This window comes from Anomaloglossus baeobatrachus, chromosome 8, assembly GCF_048569485.1.
Source record: "Anomaloglossus baeobatrachus isolate aAnoBae1 chromosome 8, aAnoBae1.hap1, whole genome shotgun sequence".
Lineage (NCBI taxonomy): Eukaryota > Metazoa > Chordata > Amphibia > Anura > Aromobatidae > Anomaloglossus > Anomaloglossus baeobatrachus.
This window is the reverse complement of record NC_134360.1, coordinates 161,840,019-161,864,730: the sequence shown is the minus strand read 5'-3', so window position 1 is coordinate 161,864,730 and position 24,712 is coordinate 161,840,019. Positions and strand designations below refer to the sequence as shown.

Here is a 24,712-nt window from a genome sequence, read left to right as displayed (position 1 = left end):
CTACAAGCAGTTCTGGGTGAATATTGCTAATCCCTGCCTAACCCTCCCTTTATACACTAACAGATAAAGAGATCTATAGAAAGTATTTCTAAAGATCCTTCATTATATGTTAATAAGCGTAGAGACTAGTTGCAAGGGCGTTATTTCTCCTGACTAGTCCGCCCTCTTAGCATGTTAGCATGTCCACAAGTGTGTACCAATATAGTAGAAAAGCCTGGCTCAACTGATAGGAAGAAAAAAAAAAAAATATAGGTGCTCGGAGAAAATAAGTCCAAGTTTTGAAAAAAATCCGGCACACAAAGATGATTCGTTTGAAAATTTATTATAATTTTTATATTCTTATGGGAAATGTTGAAGACATATGTAAATAAGGTCTATTGAAGAAATATGCAAACAAAGCCCACGTTTCGACCAAAAATCATCGGTCTTTTTCAAGGACTCAATAAAATGTAGTCTGGCGCATATCGCGTAGAAAAGTCACTTGCATACAATTATAATATTTCATCAGTATAGAGCCTTAGTCTCCTCATATGGATGGGAAGATGCCCAACGTCCTCTTATCTAACCCGTGCAGGGTGATGGTCGTCTGACTATCCGGTTAGGGACAGAGCACGTCTCCAACGAGTTTCATGTAAGATATGGGAAGTATGTTTAAAGGCACAACCAACACTTGGTATAGAGTTAGAACACCTGCCGCTTATAATCTGTGGGAGTTCTATGCTTCAGGCAAAAAAATATATTTTTTAAGGTAGAAGGTATGGCCAGGCACCCAAGAGGGTGAGGATAATGGAAAAAATGTCCTTTTTGTAATCAAGGGGCCTTAAGCCTGTGTGTCGTGGTGACCGTATCCGTAAATGCCTGGAGGCGTTTACGGATACGGTCACCACGACACACAGGCTTAAGGCCCCTTGATTACAAAAAGGACATTTTTTCCATTATCCTCACCCTCTTGGGTGCCTGGCCATACCTTCTACCTTAAAAAATATATTTTTTTGCCTGAAGCATAGAACTCCCACAGATTATAAGCGGCAGGTGTTCTAACTCTATACCAAGTGTTGGTTGTGCCTTTAAACATACTTCCCATATCTTACATGAAACTCGTTGGAGACGTGCTCTGTCCCTAACCGGATAGTCAGACGACCATCACCCTGCACGGGTTAGATAAGAGGACGTTGGGCATCTTCCCATCCATATGAGGAGACTAAGGCTCTATACTGATGAAATATTATAATTGTATGCAAGTGACTTTTCTACGCGATATGCGCCAGACTACATTTTATTGAGTCCTTGAAAAAGACCGATGATTTTTGGTCGAAACGTGGGCTTTGTTTGCATATTTCTTCAATAGACCTTATTTACATATGTCTTCAACATTTCCCATAAGAATATAAAAATTATAATAAATTTTCAAACGAATCATCTTTGTGTGCCGGATTTTTTTCAACACAAGTGTGTACCAACATGCTCTTCAATGTCCAGCGTCATCGACGTGTACCCGTGTCCATTGTCACCATCTTATTACACCGACAGAAACCTGTCCTACAATGTTAACAAGAAAGGCACCTGTGAGTGTATGGAGTAGCAAACGCTGCTTTCCTTTTTCATGGAAGAGGTGCTGTCAGTGTACATTCTGATTTTATACTGATATAACAGGTAAGAAGTGGCTGCTCACACTGCTGTCCACCCTGTCTTTCTGATCTAAAACAGGATATACCATAAGTACAGAAAAGAGGCTGCTCACATTTCTGCCTACCCTGTCTATCTGATCTAATATTGGATACACCAGGGGTGGTGAGGTATGAAGTGGCTGCTCCCATTGGTGTCCAACCTGTCTATCTGATCAAATATTAGAGATACCAAGCGTACAAAGGTAAGAAGAGGCTGCTCACACTGCATTCCATCCTCTCTTTTTGAATGTTCAGTAGCTGGCAGTACAAAGCATAGGTCATACACAAGCCACAAGAGACATGTTGATAGGGAATATAAATTGTTAGGCCACATCTGGACAGTGATAACTGTATTATAATAATAATAATAATAACCGCAAAACTTGTACTGCACATGCTCACAGGCTCTTGTCCTATTAGCTTTGTAGGGCAGGTTTCTGTCAGTGTAACAAGAAAGACGTCATTTTATCAACAATCTCTCTAGACAAAACAAGTGTGATTTGCTAATTAAAGATATTTTGAATATGTAACATTTTATTTCTATATTTTTTTTTTTTATTCCTAAGTACCTATAAAAGAGAAATGCCTACATAAATCATTAGAATACCTACCAGCAATAGCTGTTCCTCTGCTGCCAATCTATGTCTCCTCCAAGCTGCCTGGATAACCCGAGCAGCCCTGGCTTCCTTACGAATATCCAGAAGCCGAGCACAAAGGAATGAAAGGTAAATGATCACAACCTGGAAAGAAAAAAAATACTCTTTGATTAATTAGCAATTTCAGATTTGGAATACTGTACTTCCTAATTTGAAGTGTTATATTGGCAAATAAGATGGGCTCAAACTGTATGGCACTTTTTCTCGCTCCCAAAAACATAGAATTTAAAATAGGATGATCCAAAGACAAATGAATAGGGAATGTAGATTAGGAGTCCCAATGGGGACAGCGTAAAGCAAAGCGATTAGTTATGCAATCACAAAAAGTAAAGTGTAAGACTCGCTTTTCTGTTTTCCTTTTTGTATATCACTTAAAATGTTGGCCTCATACTTCCTTACTGATCCCACTCCCCACCCCCAATGCCTCTGCTCCTTTTTTAAAATAGTGAATTAAAGGGGCTGTGTGTGTGCGTGGTTTAATTTTTAAGACATAACAGACAGTCCCCACAAGCCTTTCCATACCTTCTCATCTGGTATTGTATTGGACATGTCAGAGTGATGAATCACTGCAGGAATCCCTCCAAGGTCGGATGTAGCATTATGCACAAGATTGAAGTTTGTCCTCTCATTTACCAGCAGCTCCTCAAATAAGGCCGAGGAAGATGCAATACCTGAGGGAAAAAAAACTCACCTAAGCACTTTCACTACTTATTCAAATTCTTGCATGTAATAAAAAATAGGAAAAATGTATTGCAGTAGTTAAAGGGAATCTGTCACCAGGTTTGTGCAACCTAATCCAAGAGCAGCACAGACCTCCATTCCAGCAAAGTGTCACTTACTGGGCTAGTTCCTATAGTTTTTTATAAAATCACTGTTTTAATCAACTGTAGATGATCACTAGAGGACTAATAAATTTGCTGCCAGGTAGTTCAGGCACGCCTTTACCACTGATTGGCAGCTTTCTGCCTATACACTGTGTACACAGAAAGCTGCCACATCAGTGGTGTGGGCGAGATTATATTGCGCTTTGGAGGATCTGCAGCAGAGAAAACAGTAATGTAATTGAAATGTCAGCAAGCAGCCCAATAAGGGATACTTCCCTGGAAACAGGATTCCTGACCCTATATCATGGTATTGTCAGATGGGTACCAAAAACCTGGTGACAGATTCCCTTTATTTTATTAAGTTTGACATTTAAATAAAAAAAAAAAAAAAAAAAGTTCTCTAACGTGTTTTTTTAAGATGAAGCAAGTTTTTTTTATGCTATGCAGTATACGCGTCTGATTACCTTGCCGCTGTATGTGGAGTTATTCTACCTTACTTTATTTAATACGTCTTCCCCAATGCTGAATACTTTTCTCATTACCAAAACACATTGCTGTAGTCATACAGAAAACATGGATTACCTTGTTCATACGTTCGCGGCCACATATCCAGAGAGCTGTCCGAGTCGGAGGAAGAATTCAGTCCTATCGTGCCAGTTTTACAACATTCTACAGTCTGAGTTGTCCTCTGACATATGGCGTCTGTAGGCACGTAACTCGGATGGTAATGATTTATCAGGTAACCGAATACCCGGCCATCAGAAAAGGAAACGGTGAAGTTTTCAACCTACCCAAAATAATACAGTCAGTCTTCACATTTAGGGTATATTCACACACTGCTGTTTTGCAGCATTAGTTTTCTGTCCCACATTAACTTGCAGGAAGGAAAACCGCTGCGTACATTAAGTGCGTTTTGATGCATTTATTTGAATGGGTTATAAAAACAAAAAAAAAAAAAAACAAACAGCAAAAAAGCTAAACTATTTGGCATATGCAGCGTTAGAGGTTTTAGAAATCTCATTCTACACGCCACACTAAAAAGCACTACGTGTGACAAGCCGTCATGAAGATGTTCACACAGCGCTAAATTATCCAGACCTTTATATGGGATGAAAGAAATGTGTAACAAAGTATAAATTAGCGAGAACATGAAATGTGGCTGCATCATGCCGACAGCCGAGGGCAATTAGTCAAATGGTAAATGAGTGCATTGCTCTGAAAGAGGCGCCCACTACACTTGGAACAATACTTTCTCAATTGCTATATACCCCCAATGTAAAATAAAAACAGCCCATGCTACTCTTCGATGCTGGCACCATTCCAGGGATGATGGTATACCACGTGACCGCTGCAGCCAATCAGCGGCTGCTTCACTCACTTCCTTAGGACATAATTCCCATGCAGGGAATGTCGGAGCACCTCACACTTCTCACGGATAAAGGAAGGGAGAGTGAAGCAGCCACTGATTGGATGAAAGGTTTTCATGACGTAACCTCACGCGAGCTGCAGAAGACCCGATGCCGTTCCAGAACCAAAAGACTAGTAGTATTTTACATGGAGGAACATAGCAATTGAGAAATGGTTGTCTTAGTGGTGTACAACCTCTAACACATTGGTCTTACCTTTGTACTATAGAAGGCACATACTGCATTCACCCACTCCATCAGCAGTAGGACTCGCTCACTGTAATTGTCCGGCAGGAAAGGCTCGCTGTCACGCTTCTTTGACGTTGTTGGTGCAGAGAAAGCAGAAAGCGCAGCAAGTTTTTTCTGCACACTATAACTGCGTTTTAGAAACCTTATCTCCTCCTTCAAATGATCAATATTCAGTAAGACATCCACCTAGAACGGTATGAACAAACATCAAGAAGTGATCAGGCTGACAAACATTCATTGGGAACTTGTTAACTACAAAAACGTTTATTTACCTGCAGATATAGTGATAACCAGCAGGTAAGTGGGGTATATATAAATCATGCCTGGCAAGCCTACTGGAGCAGCGGCTGCAGGGAGAAAGTGAAGCTATGCTCTCCCTGAACTTGCTCGACATTGTCATCTGATATAGTTCACCACTCACTACCCGGTGAGCGCACTGATCTTAGCTCCCTGTGTTGATCTTAGCCTCCCCCCTGCACAGATCTTAGCCTCCCCCCTGCACAGATCTTAGCCTCCCCCCTGCACAGATCTTAGCCTCCCCCCTGCACAGATCTTAGCCTCCCCCCTGCACAGATCTTAGCCTCCCCCCTGCACAGATCTTAGCCTCCCCCCTGCACAGATCTTAGCCGCCCCCTGCACAGATCTTAGCCCCCCCCCACTGCACAGATCTTAGCCCCCCCCACTGCACTGATCTTAGCCCCCCCCACTGCACTGATCTTAGCCCCCCCCTACACTGATCTTAGCCCCCCCCTACACTGATCTTAGCCCCCCCCTACACTGATCTTAGCCCCCCCTACACTGATCTTAGCCCCCCCCTACACTGATCTTAGCCCCCCCCCTACACTGATCTTAGCACCCCCTGCACTAATCTTAGGCCCCCCCTGCATTGACAGCCGACTGAGCACACACTGCAGAGAAGGGAGTGAAGGTACAAGAAGAGAACTAACCGGTCACTAATGGCCTCCTGCACCGCCATGATGAGTGTATGTGAGTGGCTGCATGGAGGGGAGATGTTCCCTCCACCCGCCCCATCCCCGCCCCCTGTAGTCGAGGTCCCAATTATACCGCCACAGATGAGTTAAGTGTTAATTTACTGGCAGATTACTACCACATCAGCAGGTAAATTATTTTTTTTGTAGACAGGTTCCCATTAAGTCATAATGTAGAACACAGAGAGGTTGTGCACTATAACATTGTAGGCCTATCCCTACCATAGGTCATCAAGGTCTGATCGGCTGGGGTCCGACACCCCCACGATCAGCTGTTCTCTGTGCCTGCAGTGGTAGCATCAGTTCCAGAGCTGGCCAGTGTTCTGAAAGCAACCGCAGCCGGGTACTGCACATCCGGCTCCTATTCACATCAATGGGAGGATGTACAGTACCTGGCCACTATCCATTCATGGGGCAGCTCCGTAACGGAGCATTCCCGGCCACAGCCTGACACTCTTATGCCTTTTAACCATCTTTTCATCTTCATCTTACTTTACTGTTCACAACAACAGTAATTCTGACCAGGGATGCCCAAACTTTAACATGCCACTGTACATATGAATTTTCAATTGTGAACTTTACCAATGAAAATTGTACCTGAAATGTGAATACAATATGCCATAGCAATGCCAGCGTACGTTCACGATGTCGGTCTACAATGTCCTTGGATGTGATGGTAACACCTGCAAAGAATAATAAATTAAAATATACAATGAAAAAGTATGGAACAATATCATGAACAACTACAAATTAAAATGATGGTTACTTTATTTCATCAGTCAATAGTACACATAAAAATAAGATATACTGTATACTACGAAGTTTCTATCAGAATGATCGGCTTCTTTCTCTGCTGCCAGAACAGATTTTTCATTATCAAAATTCTCAATTCATGGGTAAAATCTCTTCTGTATTCAACGAATATAGACTTTCCTCATCATCGAGCTAGGAGAGAGCAGTTGGGGCCGATAAGATTCTATGCAGAGAGTAAGAAAACTCTGCCTCTAGCTCCTCGGTTTAACATAGATTCTCCTCAGTAACAGCCGCCATCTCCTATCTCAGTAATGGAAATGTGGCGCCCTGGACAAGCCAGGACATCACAAGTACTACAACAAACACACCCCACACCCCGGCTAGGCACATCTAGGTCAAACACAAATCCTTGTTGCCTCCCTCCAGGGGCTGATGTCCACACCAGGGGGTGGGCCAGGCGGTTGGTCCCGCCCACAGAGGAGTACACAGTCCTGGAGGCGGGAGAAGGAAGGAGAGAGAGAGAGATCAGTTCTGGGAAGTGAAGTGGTAGTAGAGGAGACTGACCGTGTCCGGGTGTGTGGCCTGGGCACATACAGCAAGGTTGGCAGACGGTGGTGACCGTCTGCAGGAGAGGCTGATTGAAGTGAACCGTAAGGACCGGGGACGGGCGGTGGCCCGCCGGTACCGGATCGGGGAGCGAAGAGAAGCCAGCACCATTCGGCAGGGCCTACGGACCCCGACCAGGCTAGGAGTCGCCGTAAAACCGGTCAAATCCGTTAGCGAAGGGAACCTCCGGGGTTTCCCAGCAGTCAAGACCCGATTGAAGGCAACCGGTCAAACGTGAAGCGAAATACAGTCACCGCCAAGGCTACAGTTCCCAGGGCCAGAGCCTGCGGGCAAAAGGGTCTCCCTCAGCATCCATCCAAGCTGGGGAGTGGGTTACCGGTGGGAAGCCATTGGAACCGTGAACATAAACACAGGTGCAGGGAAAGGCAGTCACCACCAACCTACTGGGAGAGCTACCGCAGCCGTCTGTGGGACCCGTCCATCCAGCCGTTTGTTTTACCGGAGACTTTGCATTCATCATTGGCTGAGTGAGTACCACCGTGCCGTGCGGCACAGCGCTGCCCCCGCACCTCACCAGGCTCCGTAGCCCGCCTGCCGTCCCTCCCTCACCGGGCCCCGGGACATCCAACCCCCCTACCCACAGAGGGGAGAAACAACATCCAAGCTGCTCCCTGTCATCGCTCCCGGGATCCCCGTCCAGAGCAGCGGTGATGTCACAACCTCACCACAACCGTGGGTGGCGTCACGGACAATATCCCTAAACCAAACTACCACCTTTCACTCACGGGCGAGGAGCGCCGCTCGAGTCCCCGGGATCCGGCCCACCGCTCGAGCCACCGAGCAGCAGCAGCCGGACCCGAGCAATGGGTGAGCGCAGCGTCCCCTCCTCCGCCCGCGACAGAAAGACTTCACTGAATACAGATTTTACCCCTGGATTGGGAATGATCAGTCCAGGAGGAGAAAGAAGCAGATTTCTCTGAGAAGATATATTACAAAGTTACTTCTGTTCATGTGTACTATTGATTTAGGAAATAAAAATTACAAATGAAGGTTATTCTTTAACCACTTCACCACCAGCCTGTTTTCACTTTCCTGACCAGACCAAATTCTACAATTCTGACTAGTGTCACTTTATGTAGTAATGACTCTGGAATGGATCCCGGTGATTCGGAGAATGGTTTTTCCATCTTTTTCATCACACATTGTACTTTGTGATAGTGGTACACTTAGGACAATATATATTTATTTTATTTTTTTAGTTTATTTGTGAAAACATTGGAAATTTGGAGTATAGTTTAGAAAATGTTGCAATGTTCAAACTTTGAAATAATTTTTTTTTCTTTAATGACCAGATCACATTTGAGGTGACTGATGGGCCCATATGAAAATTTAAAAAAAAAAACAAAAAAAAAAAAACTACAACCCTCAAAGTGCTCAAAAAAACAAAAAACAAAAGAAAACCCGAAAAACATTCAGGTTGTCCACTACAAAGCATAGTGGCCACATCAGTGTAAAGCTGCACACCAGTAATATATTATATAGAAAAACCTTTATTGTTGCACAAAAACATCTTAAAATTGTTAAAACCATATATAAGAACAAAAGCACCCATTGAGCGGGACCAGTACCCCAATGATACAATAATCAGTTCCAATACAGGGTACAATACAACATCAAAAGAGAAGGAGGAGGCTGGTGTGGAACCAGGCACATGGATGGTGCAATGTCAGATATAAAGCATCAAATGCTGTGACACTGAGTGTAACTGGGTCACACAAGTACCTGAAAAACGATCAAAATGCTGGTGTCAACATATGTTGGCATATATAATCCAAGAAGATGTATCCTTGCAAGAGTATTATATACAGGCAGGGAGCTGTAGCCTATAAACAATTATCCAAAGGCTAATAGTAACAAGTGTAATACGGACGTTGGAATAGTATAATCCTACGCTAATAACACAATAGTCCAAGGAGATAGACACTGTATAGGTGCCAGGGGCGTGTTAACCAGAGAATGCTAGCGAATATACCCTGGAAATATGCACAAATACCATGTTGTGTAGCGGAGGGACAGTAATAGCATCCAGTATTCACACATGGAGTGTCAACCGTGATGAATAGGTATTCCATAAGTGTATAGGGGCATAATAGCCTACACATATCAATCAACATGCCCTAGGGTAGTGCCCCAACATGATGTTCATAGTAAAAAAACAGCAAAATTGTTCAATACTTAAATATGAAATAATTATGCATGTAACTATGATCACCAAAAAAGAATAGACGTAACATGAGTTGACCCTATAGATAAATATAATAAGGTAGAATCGTTTGTAGATAGTCGCTGCTACAGCCTCAAGGTATATATAGCCAATTATTTAAGAAAACAGTATATACCGCATCCAATACTCACATATGGGAATAGTGCCCATATGATAGGTACAGTGCAAGGGATGAGGACTATACCAATAGCCTAGATAACGGAGTCATGATATAAGGCACGAGATGTAAAGGGAGTAAATAGTCACCAGTCACCTAGCTCCAGTTTGGTCAGTCAGGTCAGATGGAGTCTGGGGGTGGTCAGAGGGGGTGGTCAGAGGGGGTGCTCAATGGGGGTTAGCCGACGCGTGTCGCCGCAGCAGCGGCTTCATCTGACCTGACTGGTATAGTCCTCATCCCTTGCACTGTACCTATCATATGGGCACTATTCCCATATGTGAGTATTGGATGCGGTATATACTGTTTTCTTAAATAATTGGCTATATATACCTTGAGGCTGTAGCAGCGACTATCTACAAACGATTCTACCTTATTATATTTATCTATAGGGTCAACTCATGTTACGTCTATTCTTTTTTGGTGATCATAGTTACATGCATAATTATTTCATATTTAAGTATTGAACAATTTTGCTGTTTTTTTACTATGAACATCATGTTGGGGCACTACCCTAGGGCATGTTGATTGATATGTGTAGGCTATTATGCCCCTATACACTTATGTAATACCTATTCATCACGGTTGACACTCCATGTGTGAATACTGGATGCTATTACTGTCCCTCCGCTACACAACATGGTATTTGTGCATATTTCCAGGGTATATTCGCTAGCATTCTCTGGTTAACACGCCCCTGGCACCTATACAGTGTCTATCTCCTTGGACTATTGTGTTATTAGCGTAGGATTATACTATTCCAACGTCCGTATTACACTTGTTACTATTAGCCTTTGGATAATTGTTTATAGGCTACAGCTCCCTGCCTGTATATAATACTCTTGCAAGGATACATCTTCTTGGATTATATATGCCAACATATGTTGACACCAGCATTTTGATCGTTTTTCAGGTACTTGTGTGACCCAGTTACACTCAGTGTCACAGCATTTGATGCTTTATATCTGACATTGCACCATCCATGTGCCTGGTTCCACACCAGCCTCCTCCTTCTCTTTTGATGTTGTATTGTACCCTGTATTGGAACTGATTATTGTATCATTGGGGTACTGGTCCCGCTCAATGGGTGCTTTTGTTCTTATATATGGTTTTAACAATTTTAAGATGTTTTTGTGCAACAATAAAGGTTTTTCTATATAATATATTACTGGTGTGCCACTGTTAAATTGTGCGGAACCTTTTCTCTCCTTGTCGCCACTGATTCTTTTCCGCTCCAGTGTGCACCCAACTGATCTTTTTCCAGTATTTGTGGTGCGCTCCGTTTCTCTCCTTTTTCACATCAGTGTAAAGCTGTGACAGAAGGCCTTTTCTAAATTCCTTCTGTTAATTGTGCCTGTGAGTGGCGCTATCGCTGTCTGCTCATCCCCATCACGTGACCCCCGGCTGCAGTGACCTCTAAAGTCCAGTGAGGTTACATCAAGTTCCGAAACTGGAAGTTGAGCCAACATCATTCAGTTTCCGCGAGTGACTGGGCTGTGGGCGGCGTTTCATTGCGCGTCACAGCCCAGCATCTCACGCGCTCTCTTCTTCACTGCACAGCACCGCAAGCACGCGCAATGACAGGCTGTCATGTTCAGCAAAACTCCGTCCACAGCCCAGTCACTCAGATGCTGGGTCTACTGCCAATTCCAGAAGTCTACCGGACATCAAAGGTCACTGCAGCCCAGGTCATGTGACGGGGATCAGCAGCCAGCAATAGCGCCACTCACAGGCAGAATGGACAACAGAAGGTATTTAAAATAAGCCTTCTGTTCTGCTTTACATCAATATGGCCACTATGCTTTTAGGGAATAACCTCCTTAACCCTTTAGGTGCATCATAGGAATTAAAGTTATGTGGAAGGAAAATAATTAAGACTTATTTTCTCACAAAAATGTTGCCTTCGCACTAAATTTGCATTTTCACAAGAATAACGATAGAAAATGCACCATACAATTTGTTGAGCAATTTCTCCAGCGTACATAGAGGCAGACAAAATCCAGTAGACTAGTAGGAAACTAGACTATAGAGGTTTTGAATGAGAAGCATTAAAGTTTCTTGTCAACTAATACTACATGCTATCACTTTAAAGGGAATTCAGGTTTTTGCTATGTAATCAAAGCAGCACAACATAGGTCAAGAAAGCCTGATTCCAGGGATGTATCACTTACTGGGTTGCTTTGATAAAATCCCTGTTTTCTCTGCCATAGATGTATACAGTGGTCAGTGTTGAGAGATGTATAACCCCACTCACACCACTGATTGGCAGTTTCCTGTGTACACTGTGCATTGTTAGCAAGCAGCCAATCAATGATGGGGGGCGGGGTTACAGAGACCAGCATGACTCATGCATGGGAGAGGTTGTCCTATAGCAGGGGTCTCAAACACGCGGCCCGCGGGCCGCATGCGGTCCGTCAGGCTGCTTCGTGCGGCCCCAGGCCCGTGCCCCTGGTCACTATCGCGGCCGATGCAGGGGCCGCAGCCACTGTCTGCACTTTGTTAGATGAGTGTTTTGCCGGCGCTGCGTTCTCAGAGGCAAGGACTGTGCGCCGGCAAAACAACCATCTGATCTGACATAAATCACTGCCAGTGGTTGCGGTCCCTGCACCGGCCGCGATAGTCACCGGGGGCACGGCCTGCAGACAGCAAGAAGCAGAGATGAGGAGCCGAGGGAACGCGGGACAGGTGAGAAGAATGGTGTTTTTTTATTTTTTGTGTATGTGACGGATGGCACATTAACCCCTTAGCGACCTATGACGAACTGGGTACATCATGGCTCCCTGCTACTTAAAGATCCATGACATACCCAGTACGTCATGGCGAAATCGCAGCCCCGGTGGCTGCGATCGCTGTTTGCATTGCAAATAGCAAATACCTTATATTCGTATATATACCATTGGCTGGAGCTGGGTGACCTCAGTTTCACCCGCCCCCAGCTCTGATTGGAGAGACCGGCCTTGTGACCGATCTGTCCAATCACTGTGGATCTGGGGCCAGAGACCGCCCCCTCAGCTTCACTCAGGAATCTGTGGGTGGAAGCCGAGAACGATCGGTAAATTATCACCTTTCACCCGCCGCCGCCACTGCCCCCCCCCCCATTACTACCGGATGGGGACATTACTATAGAATAGGGACAAGGTGGGCACATGACTATAGAATAGGGACAAGGTGGGCACATGACTATAGGATGGGGACAAGGTGGGCACATGACTATAGCATGGGGACAAGGTGGGCACATGACTATAGCATGGGGACAAGGTGGGCGCATGACTATAGCATGGGGACAAGGTGGGCGCATGACTATAGCATGGGGACAAGGTGGGCGCATGACTATAGCATGGGGACAAGGTGGGCGCATGACTATAGCATGGGGACAAGGTGGGCACATGACTATAGCATGGGGACAAGGTGGGCACATGACTATAGCATGGGGACAAGGTGGGCACATGACTATAGCATGGGGACAAGGTGGGCACATGACTATAGCATGGGGACAAGGTGGGCACATGACTATAGCATGGGGACAAGGTGGGCACATGTCTATAGGGTGGGGACAAGGTGGGCACATGACTACAGAATAGGGACAATGTGGGCACATGACTATAGGATGGGGACAAGGTGGGCACATGACTATAGGATAGGGACATTACAAGGATGGGCATAATACTATTGGATGGGGACATTACTATAGAATAGGGACAAGGAAGGGGTCATTACTATAGGATGGGGACAAGGTGGGCACATTACTGTAGGATAGGGAACATTACTAAAGGATGTTGGCCAAAATTTCTATATAGTGATAATTGTAACACCATTAGTTACAAGAAAGGGATAAAATGTAAAAAAAAACACAAAATAAGGCATGACTTTTTTTTAACATCAAATTTTGTTTTTTTACATTTAACCAAAGAATGTGCACATTTGTTATAATAAACAAGTGAAAAATGTTGAAAATCAGTCATCCAAAGGTGTGTAAAAAAATATATATGGTACCAATAAAAATGTCACTTTGTCCTGCAAAGAATGTGGCCCTCCAAATTATTTGTTTCCTCGGTGCGGCCCATACACCCAGCGGAGTTTGAGACCCCTGTCCTATAGTGAAAATTACCTGCTAATAAAATACTGATTGTATTGAAACCACAAAACACAGACTAACAAGTGACAAGTCCCTGGAATCAGGGTGTTGTGTCCTAGATTATGGTGCTCTCAGAATAAATAGCAAAAACTGGCAGAGAGATCCCCTTTAATGGAAGGCAATGTCTATTGCATATTACAGGAAAAGACAGGTCCCATACGCTATAAGAAATGGAGCCCTATTATACAGAGTGCTCGTCACTTACCACGTTCATCTTTCAGCTGCACGTCCCTTACTGTCAAAGCTTGAAAAGCTACTTCCACATTGTGCATCTTCTGTAAGCGACTTATTGCCGGCACTCTCAGCTTTTTTGATAAGCTCCAATTTTGAGTTAAAAGCTCCATTGTTCTCCTGTTCACATAAAGGAAGGGAAGAAGGAATAATAAATAATAATAATAATAATATTAGGAAAGCTGAAATAGCACTGCATGTGTATATGATGCACACACAGCACAAAAAGTTAGGGATATTTGCCTCTCAGGTGATTTAACGTAAATTCTTTTTCTTGTAGTTCCGTATTGGGAGACCCAGACATTGGGTGTTTAGCTTCTGCCTCCGGAGGACACACAAAGTACTACACTCAAAAGTGTAGCTCCTCCCTCTGAGCTTATACACCCCCTGGAGAACCAAATCTAGCCAGTTTAGTGCAAAAGCTGAAGGAGAATAGCCACCCACAAGTAAAAACAGAGCAAGAACCAGAACAACCGGAGACTCTGTCCACGACAACAGTCGGTGATAACACGCGGAACAAGAAACTGCCAACAGGCAACAGGGAGGGTGCTGGGTCTCCCAATACGGAACTACAAGAAAAAGAATTTACGGTAAGTAAACAAAATTCTCTTTTTCTTTATCGTTCCTATGGGAGACGCAGACCATGGGACGTCTCAAAGCAGTCCATGGGTGGGAACAGAAAAACTAAGAAGTAGGCGGAGCCTAACTTCACAAATGGGCGACAGCCGCCTGAAGGATGCGTCTGCCCAAGCTCGCATCTGCCGAAGCATGAGCATGCACTTGGTAGTGCTTTGAAAAGGTATGCAGGCTAGTCCAAGTGGCAGCCTGACAAACTTGCTGAGCCGTAGCCTGGTGCCTGAAAGCCCAAGAGGCACCGACAGCTCTGGTCGAGTGTGCCTTGATCCCCGGCGGGGGAGGCACCTGAGAACACTGGTAGGCATCCGAAATGGTCGACCTAATCCAACGGGCTATGGTCGGCTTAGAAGCAGAGAGGCCCTTACGCCGACCTGTGGTTAGCACAAAAAGAGAGGTGCACCGCCTAAGAGCAGCGGTGCGAGACACATAGATCCGGAGAGCCCGCACCAGATCCAGAGTATGCAACGCTTTTTCAAAGCGATGAACAGGAGCCGGACAAAAGGAAGGTAGGGTAATGTCCTGGTTAAGGTGGAAAGGAGAAACCACCTTAGGAAGAAAGTCCGGAGTCGGACGGAGAACAACCTTGTCTTGATGAAAAACCAAAAAAGGTGACTCCGAAGAGAGCGTAGCCAAATCAGAGACTCTCCTGAGGGAAGTTATGGCCACTAGAAAGACCACTTTCTGTGAAAGACGAAACAAAGAAACCTCCCTAAGAGGCTCAAAGGGGGGTTTCTGCAATACCGTGAGGACCAAGTTAAGGTCCCAGGGATCCAAGGGCCGCCGATAAGGCGGAATGATGTGAGACGCGCCCTGCAAGAAGGTGCGGACCTGAGCCAGCCGGGCGATACGCCGCTGGAACAGTACTGACAGAGCGGAGACTTGTCCCTTGAGAGAGTTGAGGGACAGTCCAAGCTGCAGACCGGACTGTAGAAAGGACAGAAGGGTCGGCAAGGAAAAAGGCCAAGGAGGATGGCCGGAAGAGCGACACCAGGACAGGAAAATTTTCCAAGTCCTGTGATAGATCTTGGCAGAGGAAGACTTACGGGCCCGAGTCATAGTGGAGATGACTTCAGGAGGAATACCAGAAGCCGTCAAAATCCAGGACTCAAGAGCCACGCCGTCAATTTGAGTGCCGCAGAATTCGGGCGGAAAAACGGACCTTGCGAGAGCAGGTCTGTACGGTCCGGAAGATGCCACGGCATCTCCACGGACAGTTTGAGCAGATCCGGATACCAAGCTCGCCTGGGCCAGTCCGATGCAATGAGGAGGACTCGACGGCCCTCCATTCTGATCTTGTGCAGGACTCTGGGCAAGAGAGCTAGAGGGGGAAACACGTAGAACAGACGAAACTGGGACCAGTCTTGAACCAGAGCGTCCGCGGCGAAGGCCTGAGGATCGTGGGAGCGAGCCACGTAAACCGGAACCTTGTTGTTGTGACGGGATGCCATTAGGTCCACGTCCGGAGTGCCACACTTGCGGCAGATTGACTGAAACACTGCCGGGTGCAGGGACCACTCGCCACCGTCCACGGATTGATGGCTGAGATAATCTGCCTCCCAGTTTTCTACGCCAGGGATGTGGACTGCGGATATGGTGGACTTGGAGTCCTCCGCCCATTGAAGACTGCGTTGGACCTCCAACATTGCCAGGCGGCTGCGTGTCCCGCCTTGGTGATTGATGTAGGCAACGGCTGTCGCGTTGTCTGACTGGACTCGAATGTGCCTGCCCGCCAACAGGTGGTGAAAGGCTAGGAGAGCTAGAAGCACAGCTCTGGTTTCCAGCACATTGATTGAAAGGGCTGACTCGGACGGAGTCCAAGTGCCCTGTGCTCTGTGGTGGAGATGTACCGCTCCCCAGCCGGAAAGGTTGGCATCCGTGGTGAGAATCACCCAGGACGGAGTCAGGAAGGAGCGCCCTTGGAACAGGGAGAGGGGTCGAAGCCACCACTGAAGAGAGCTCCTGGTCCGTGGCGATAGAGCCACTAACCTCTGTAAGGAGGAAGGCCGCTTGTCCCAACAGCGGAGAATGTCCAGCTGCAGAGGACGCAGATGGAACTGGGCAAAGGGAACCGCCTCCATGGAGGCCACCATTTGACCCAGCACCTGCCTCAGGCGCCTGAGGGAATAACGGGCTAGGGTGGCGAGAGTGAGCGAAACACTCCGCTGACAGTCTGTGCTGGATGTACCCTTGACCAGAAGGTCGTCCAGATAAGGAAGCACTGCTAACCCCTGGAAGTGCAGGACCGCAATCACTGCCGCCATGACCTTGGTGAATACCTGAGGGGTCGTGGCTAACCCGAAGGGGAGAGCCACGAATTGGAAATGATCCTCTCCTATCGCAAAACGTAACCAACGCTGATGTGACACTGCGATTGGCACATGTAGATAGGCATCTCTGATGTCGATGGACGCCAGGAACTCCCCTTGGGTCATAGAGGCAATGACTGATCGCAGAGACTCCATGCGAAAATGCCGCACCCGGACATGCTTGTTGAGAAGCTTGAGATCCAGGATGGGCCGGAAGGTACCGTCCTTTCTTGGAACTAGGAAGAGATTTGAGTAAAAACCTCTGAACCGTTCCTGAGCGGGAACTGGGACAATCACTCTGTTTGCCTGCAAGGACGCCACGGCCTGCGAGAAGGCGGCGGCCTTGGAGCAGGGGGGAGTTGAGAGAAAAAATCTGTTTGGAGGGCTCGAAGAGAATTCTATCCTGTAGCCGTGAGATATGATGTCTCTCACCCACTGATCGAAGACTTGCTTTAACCAAGCGTCGCCAAAGTGGGAGAGCCTGCCACCGACTAAGGACGTGGCTGGAGCGGGCCGAGAGTCATGAGGAAGCTGCCTTAGTGGCAGAACCTCCTGCGGTCTTCTGCGGACGCGCTTTTGGGCGCCAGTTGGATTTCTGATCCTTGGCTGAGTTAGCGGACGAGGCGGAAGGCTTAGAGGATGACCAGTTGGAGGAACGAAAGGAACGAAACCTCGATTGATTCCTACCCTGGGCGGGTTTCCTGGTCTTAGTTTGTGGCATGGAAGTACTCTTCCCGCCAGTAGCTTCTTTAATGATTTCATCCAGCTGTTCACCAAACAGCCGTGAACCAGCAAAAGGGAGCCCAGCAAGAAACTTCTTGGAAGAAGCATCTGCCTTCCACTCTCGAAGCCACAAAATCCTGCGGATAACAAGAGAATTAGCTGAAGCCACCGCAGTGCGGTGAGCAGCCTCTAGCATGGCAGACATGGCATAAGATGAAAAGGCTGAAGCCTGAGCAGTTAAGGTAACCATCTCAGGCATAGATTCCTTGGTGAGGGAATGCATCTCCTCTAGAGAAGCAGAGATGGCTTTGAGAGCCCACACTGCTGCAAAAGACGGGGAAAACGCGGCCCCTGCAGCTTCATACACAGATTTGGCCAGAAGGTCAATCTGACGGTCAGTGGAATCCTTAAGTGAGGTGCCGTCAGCCACCGACACAACGGTCCAGGCTGATAGCCTAGACACCGGAGGGTCTACCTTTGGGGAGTGAGACCACTCCTTGACCACCTCAGGTGGAAATGGAAACCGGTCATCAGAACCACGCTTTGGAAAGCGTTTGTCAGGGCAGGCCCTGGGTTTGGTCACAGCGGTCTGAAAACTGGAGTGGTTAAAGAACACACTCTTCACTCTCTTAGGCGAGGTAAACTGATGTTTTTCTGCCAAAGAGAGGGTTGCTCCTCTGATACTGGCGGATTGAGATCCAGCACAGAATTAATAGAAGCAATCAAATCACTAAGATCTGAGTCACCCTCAGAGAAATCGATGGGATACATAGCCTCCGAGCCCCCAGTGAGGGCATCCTCCTCATCTTGAGAGTCAGCTCTTGAGACAGAGCCGTGGGATGGGGAGGGGGAGGAAACCCTGCGCCTTCTCTTAGAAGGACGGGGTCTGGGATCAGATGATGAATCCTCCGTGAGCTCTGATGGACGGAGGTCAGAGGATAGGAGTCCTCTGTCAAGAGTATTAGAGGCACCCTGTGAGGGGGGCTGATGCATATTCATCAAAGTCCTGGACAAAAGTCCCATGGACTCAGCAAATGACTGGGATATGGACCTAGAAAAGGACTCTACCCAGACCAGGGGTTCAATCACAGGTGCAGCAGCAGCCTGAGAGACCACTGGGCCTTGCTCCTTGTGTGAGACATGCTGCTGGTATACAGAGGTTCACAACCGGAGACCGCTGTGGCTTACCAGACCACTGAGCGCGGTGTTGTGTGCCCTCCAGATCCCGAAGCCCGGTCCCCCAGTCGCAGCACCTCAGCAGAGATGCAGAATGCAGGATGTCCCAGAGCAGAGTGAACTCTGCCTGAGAAATGACTAGGGGGCGTTCCTATAAAAGAGCGGGAACTGGAGGGCTATAGAGACCTGCAGGGAAGGAGGGACGCCCCAGCAGTGGGGAGTGTCCCTCCCCTGTGTAGAACGGCCGCCGGGAGGAGCCGAACCTGTCCCTCTGCATGAGTGACATGCGAGGGCAGGAAAATGAAACTAGGCCTCCGGCGAAGCCGGGGCCTAAATTTAAGCGGCGAGGCCGACAAGCAGGCACCATCGGCGCGGTTCTCAGGCAAAAGCTAGAGAATCCGCCGGAAAAGTTAAAACAATCACATACAGCATACTCTCCCCTTACAATAAAGAACCGGGACCCCCAACATAAACGTCTCAGGTACTTAGCTGCTGAGACGCAGGGCCATGTCCCTGGGGATGAGTGCTCCGGTCCAACAGAATCCTCAAGGGGCTGTGGATGGAGACCGGACTCCTGCCAGGCATGGAGACCGTGCTGGCTCCCACTTCAAGCCAGAGCCCAGAAGGGATGGTGAAGGAGCGCGGCATGTAAGGCTGCAGCCTTGTAAATCAACCTTAACAACACCGCCGACACAGTGGGGTGAGAAGGGACATGCCGGGAGTCCAGACATGGACCCGCTTTTCTTCAAACTCTTTCCAAAAGTCAAACAAATCAGATGAGAGTGCATGTGTGGATGTATGCCTCCTGACACAAAGCAATAAACTGGCTAGGACTGGCTACCAGGGGGTGTATAAGCTCAGAGGGAGGTAGAAGCTAAACACCCATGGTATGGGTCTCCCAAAGGAACGATAAAGAAATAATAAATAAATCTTTATTTTTATATAGCGCTAAGATATTCTGTTGCGCTTTACATACATCAGGAACACTGTCCCCATTGGGGCTCTCAATCTAAATTCTCTATCTGTATGTCTTTGGAGTGTGGGAGGAAACCGGAGTACCCGGAGGAAACCCACGTAAACACGGGGAGAACATACAAACTCCTTGCAGATGTTGTCCTTGGTGGGACTTGAACCCAGGACACCTCTAGTATACTCAGCATATGCACAGTGCTAAAAAGAAGGGAATTTTGTTACTTACCGTAAATTCCTTTTCTTCTAGCTCTTATTGGGAGACCCAGACGATTGGGGTATAGCTACTGCCCTCCGGAGGCCACACAAAGCACTACACTAAAAAGTGCAAGGCCCCTCCCCTTCTGGCTATACCCCCCCGTGATATCACGGGTTCTCCAGTTTTAGTGCCAAAGCAAGAAGGAGGAAAGCCAATAACTGGTTTAAACAAATTAACTCCGAGTAACATCGGAGAACTGAAAAACCGTTCAACATGAACAACATGTGTACCCGCAAACAACAAAAAAAAAATCCCGAAGGACAACAGGGCGGGTGCTGGGTCTCCCAATAAGAGCTAGAAGAAAAGGAATTTACGGTAAGTAACAAAATTCCCTTCTTCTTCAGCGCTCTATTGGGAGACCCAGACGATTGGGACGTCCAAAAGCTGTCCCTGGGTGGGTAAAGAAATACCTCATGTTAGAGCTGCAAGACAGCCCTCCCCTATGGGGAAGCCACTGCCACCTGCAGGGCTCTTCTACCTAGGCTGGCGTCCGCCGAAGCATAGGTATGCACCTGATAATGTTTGGTGAAAAAATGTGCAGGCTCGACCAGGTAGCTGCCTGGCACACCTGTTGAGCCGTAGCCTGGTGTCGTAATGCCCAAAACGCACCTACGGCTCTGGTAGAATGGACCTTCAGCCCTGAAGGAACCGGAAGCCCCGCAGAACGGTAGTCTTCAAGAATTGGTTCTTTGATCCATCGAGCCATGGTGGCTTTAGAAACCTGCAACCCCTTGCGCGTACCAGCGACAAGGACAAAAAATGCATCAGAGCGGCGCATGGGCGCCGTGCGGGAAATGTAGATTCTGAGTGCTCTCACCAGAACTAACAACTGTAAATCCTTTTCATACCGGAGAACCGGATGAGAACAAAAGGAAGGAAAGGGTATATCCCGATTAAGAAGAAACGCGGATACAACCTTAGGGAGAAACTCCTGAATAGGGCGCAGCACTACCTTGTCCTGGTGGAACACTAGGAAGGGAGCCTTGAATGACAGAGCCGCCAGCTTAGACACTCGCCGAAGCGACGTGATCGCAACCAGAAAGGCCACTTTCTGTGACAGGTGCGAAAGGGAAACTTCCCTCAGAGGCTCGAAATGCGGCTTCTGGAGAGCAACTAGTACCCTGTTCAGATCCCATGGATCTAACGGCCGCTTGTACGGGGGCACAATATGACAAACCCCCTGTAGTAACGTGCGCACCTTAGGAAGACGTGCTAGACGCTTCTGAAAAGAACACGGATAGTGCCGAGACTTGCCCTTAAAGGGAGCCGAGCGACCAACCTCTTTCCCAACCAGATTGCAGGAGGGAAGGCAAAGTAGGCAATGCCGATGGCCAGGGAGACCCTCCCTGAGCAGAACACTAAGATAAGAATATCTTCCACGAGTTGTGGTAGATCTTGGCAGACCGCGGCTGGCTAGCCCGTCTCATGGTGGCAATGACGCCGTGCTCACGGTCGACCGACGGTGAGATGCCACAGATCACGGTACCACGACCTCCCCGGCCAGTCTGGGGCGACGAGGATGGTGTGGCAGCAATCGGTAGCTGGAACTGTGACCAATCCTGAGCCAAGGCGCCTGTCGCCAGAGCTCTTTGATCGTAAGACCGCGTCATGAAAATCGGGACCTTGTTGTTGCCGAGAAGCCATGACGTCGACGTCCGTCTTCATCCTGCGTCTACAGAATTCTTGCAAACAAACGGGTGCAGAGCCCATTCCCCTGCGTCCACGCCCTGGCGACTGAGGAAGTCTGCTTCCTAGTGTCGTACGCCCGGGATGTGAACAGCTGATATGGTGTATGCTCTGTCTTCTACCCATAGCAGAATCCGCCGGACCTCTTGGGAGTCTTGTCGACTGCGTAGTCCGCCTTGGTGGTTGGTGTATGCCACCGCTGTGGATAGTCCGACTGAATTCGGATCTATTTGCATTCCAGCCACTGCAGGAAGGCTTGCAGTGCAAGATACACTGCCCAGAGCTCCAGACCACTGAGTTGAAGAGTGGACTCCTCTGAAGATGGTCTTTGACCGTCTGGAAAAGCTAAAACTCGCCTCTGGATGAGGCGCCTCCTTGAAGGAGAGACTGTCCCCTCGTCTGTAGTGAACGCTGTTTGTCCAGCGGAAGCTTCACTATCGCTGAGAGAGTGTGAAAACTCTCCAGGAGATGCCAGCGATTGGGTTCAACCTTGACAAGTTGAAGACCCACCCGAAACTCTGGGAAGGGTCCAGCGCCATGTTCAGGTTGTGTTGGCATGCTTGTAAAGGAGAGTGCCTTGACCAGTAGATTGCCCAAGTAAAGGATCACAGAGTGACCGTGAGAGCGCGGGACTGCTCCCTCTGCTGCCACGAACTTGGTGAACACCCGTGGGGCTGTCGCCAGCCAAAGGGTATGGCTACGAAACGAAATATTCTCGTCTTTAATAACGAATCGTAGCCAACGCCGGTGCCTCGGAGCAATCGGCACGTGTAGGTAAGCATCCTGATGTCTATTGAAGCTAGGAAACTCCTTGAGACAGAGAGGCAATGACGGAGCGGAGTGATGCCATCCGGAACCGCCTGGTTTTCACGTGCTCGTTAAGCAGTATAAAGTCCCGAACGGGACGGAAGGAGCCGTCCTATTTTGGCACCACGACCAGGTCGGGGCAAAATGCGTATCTGGTTCCTGAAGAGGAACAGGGATTACGGCTCTTTCCGCCTGCAGAAGAGCCTCGGCTCGGTCGGTGCGGTAGTTTGAAAACAAACTGACTCTCACTCACAGGCCCTCAACCTGCGGTAGGTAAATGCCGCTAAAGCGGGGGAGTCTGCCCCCCCGCGGTTGCGGAGTGAGAGGGCTGAAAATTATGAGGAAAACGCTTTGGTAGCGGATCCTCCGGCTGCCTTCCCCGGGCGTGAATTGAGCCCGCTAGGAATCTATGCCCTTCTGGGCTTTTTGAGTCGTCTTGGATAGTTGAATGATTTCATTCAACCCTTACCAACAGACTATCACTAGATAAAGGCAACCTGGTTAAGCACTTCGTTGGAAGCAGCCTCTGTTCCAATCTCTCAACTACTAGCCTCTGCGTAAAAACACGGAGTTGGCGGATGCCACTGACGTCTGGCTCGTAGAGTCTCGGACAGCAATAACAGCATGATTCGCCATGCCGACATTGCGAGTTAAAGACGCTGCTGGGACCGAGAGTACCTGTGACAGCGACCCTCTGCGCAATACTAGCTGAAATAGCTTGGAGTGCCTTCACGGCTGCGACTGCCGGAGCAGCCGACCTGCCGATAGCTTCATAGACAGATTGCAACCAGAGGCCAATCTGCCTGTCAATGGCCTTTTGAAGTGAAGTCCTATCCACCACTACAACTATAGATCTAGCTGCAAGCATGGAGATTGGGGGATCCACATTTGGATACTGGGTCTAGCGCTTGACCACGTCAGGGGGAGCGACACGTGTCTCATTAATACGGTCAGAGAAACGCTTATCGTGATAAGCGTGTCGTTTCTGGACTGCGTCTCTGGAGTCAGAGTGCTAAACAAGTACTCAATATATAGAGATTTCTCTTGCTGTGAATCTGACCCCTCCACTGGAGGAGTTGAGGGAGAAATACCCAACCTTTCGTTGATGGACGCAATAAGATTATTCACTATAGCGTCACCATCCGGTGTATCCGGATTGAGAGCGGTGTCAGGAACAGAGTCCTGAACAGCTACGTCTGCCTCATCGTACAGAGAGTACTCCAGCTGGGACCTTGCCCAGTGATGTAGTCGAGGGCTAATGCCAGCGAGCCCGCTGAGGCCATCTGGGACTGTCGACCGTGTCGGATGCCTGCTCTCTGGGATGCCTGGAATCACTCTGGCGCCTTGAGATGCTCCAGATCAGGGCGGCCAGGGTCATTGCAACCATATTGCCCACGGTCTGCTTGGGGTGCAAAGTCTGTAAGATGTCAGTCATAGTCACAGACAATATATCAGCGGAAAAACTGCAACTTCGTCCCTGTCTCTGGACAGAGATCACAGGTGGTTCCTTTGGCCACATATAGCAGAGACCCCGGTTGAGCAATTGCACGCACTGGGGGTCCTGAAACCGTATGACATGCAGTACAAGCAGCATAGAAAGCCCGTGCATTGGCAACTTGTCTTTTTCTGCTGTTGTTGTCTAGCTATCTAAGAGCCTAGCCGAGGATAGCGACCGTACAGTGAATAGTCATACAAGCATGAAGTACAAATAAACACTTCAGCACATGTAGTACACGCAGCATTGAAAACTTGTGGCTTGGCACATTTGCTCTTCTGCTGCTGTTGTCTATTTATCTAGGAGCATGAGACAAGGATAGCGACATACAGTGAATGTATAGCATACAGCATGACAGTAAACACTGCAGCCCATGCAATCCAAGCAGCATTGAAAGCTTGCGCGTTAGCACCCTAGCCTTTCTGCTGCTGTTGTCTATTTATCCAGGAACATTAGCCAAGGATAGCGACATACAGTGAATGTATAGCATACAAGCATGACAGTAAACACTGCAGCCAATGCAAGTCAAGCAGCATTGAAAACTTGTGCCGTAGCACCATTGCTCTACTGCTGCTTTTGTCTGTTTATCTGGGCGCATTAGCCAAGAATAGCGACATACAGTGAATGTATATCATAACAATAAACCGTGCAGCACATGCAAGCGAAGCAGCATTGAAAGCTTGTGCCTTAGCACAAATTGCTCTACTGCTGCTGTTGCCCAATCTGACAGTAAACACTGC

General features: G+C 47.8%; 1 protein-coding gene across 1 annotated transcript in view; it reads right to left on the bottom strand.

The window, feature by feature from the left end:
- ASPM (assembly factor for spindle microtubules) overlaps positions 1 to 24,712 on the bottom strand; it is a 189,962-nt gene that overhangs the window by 100,202 nt on the left and 65,048 nt on the right. The window contains exons 12-17 of the mRNA XM_075322190.1: positions 13,890 to 14,035; positions 6,389 to 6,474; positions 4,770 to 4,988; positions 3,730 to 3,934; positions 2,846 to 2,994; positions 2,279 to 2,407 (exon numbers count right to left, since the gene is read on the bottom strand). Of these exons, the coding sequence (XP_075178305.1) occupies positions 2,279 to 2,407; positions 2,846 to 2,994; positions 3,730 to 3,934; positions 4,770 to 4,988; positions 6,389 to 6,474; positions 13,890 to 14,035 (934 nt within the window). The remainder of the gene's footprint in view (positions 1 to 2,278; positions 2,408 to 2,845; positions 2,995 to 3,729; positions 3,935 to 4,769; positions 4,989 to 6,388; positions 6,475 to 13,889; positions 14,036 to 24,712) is intronic.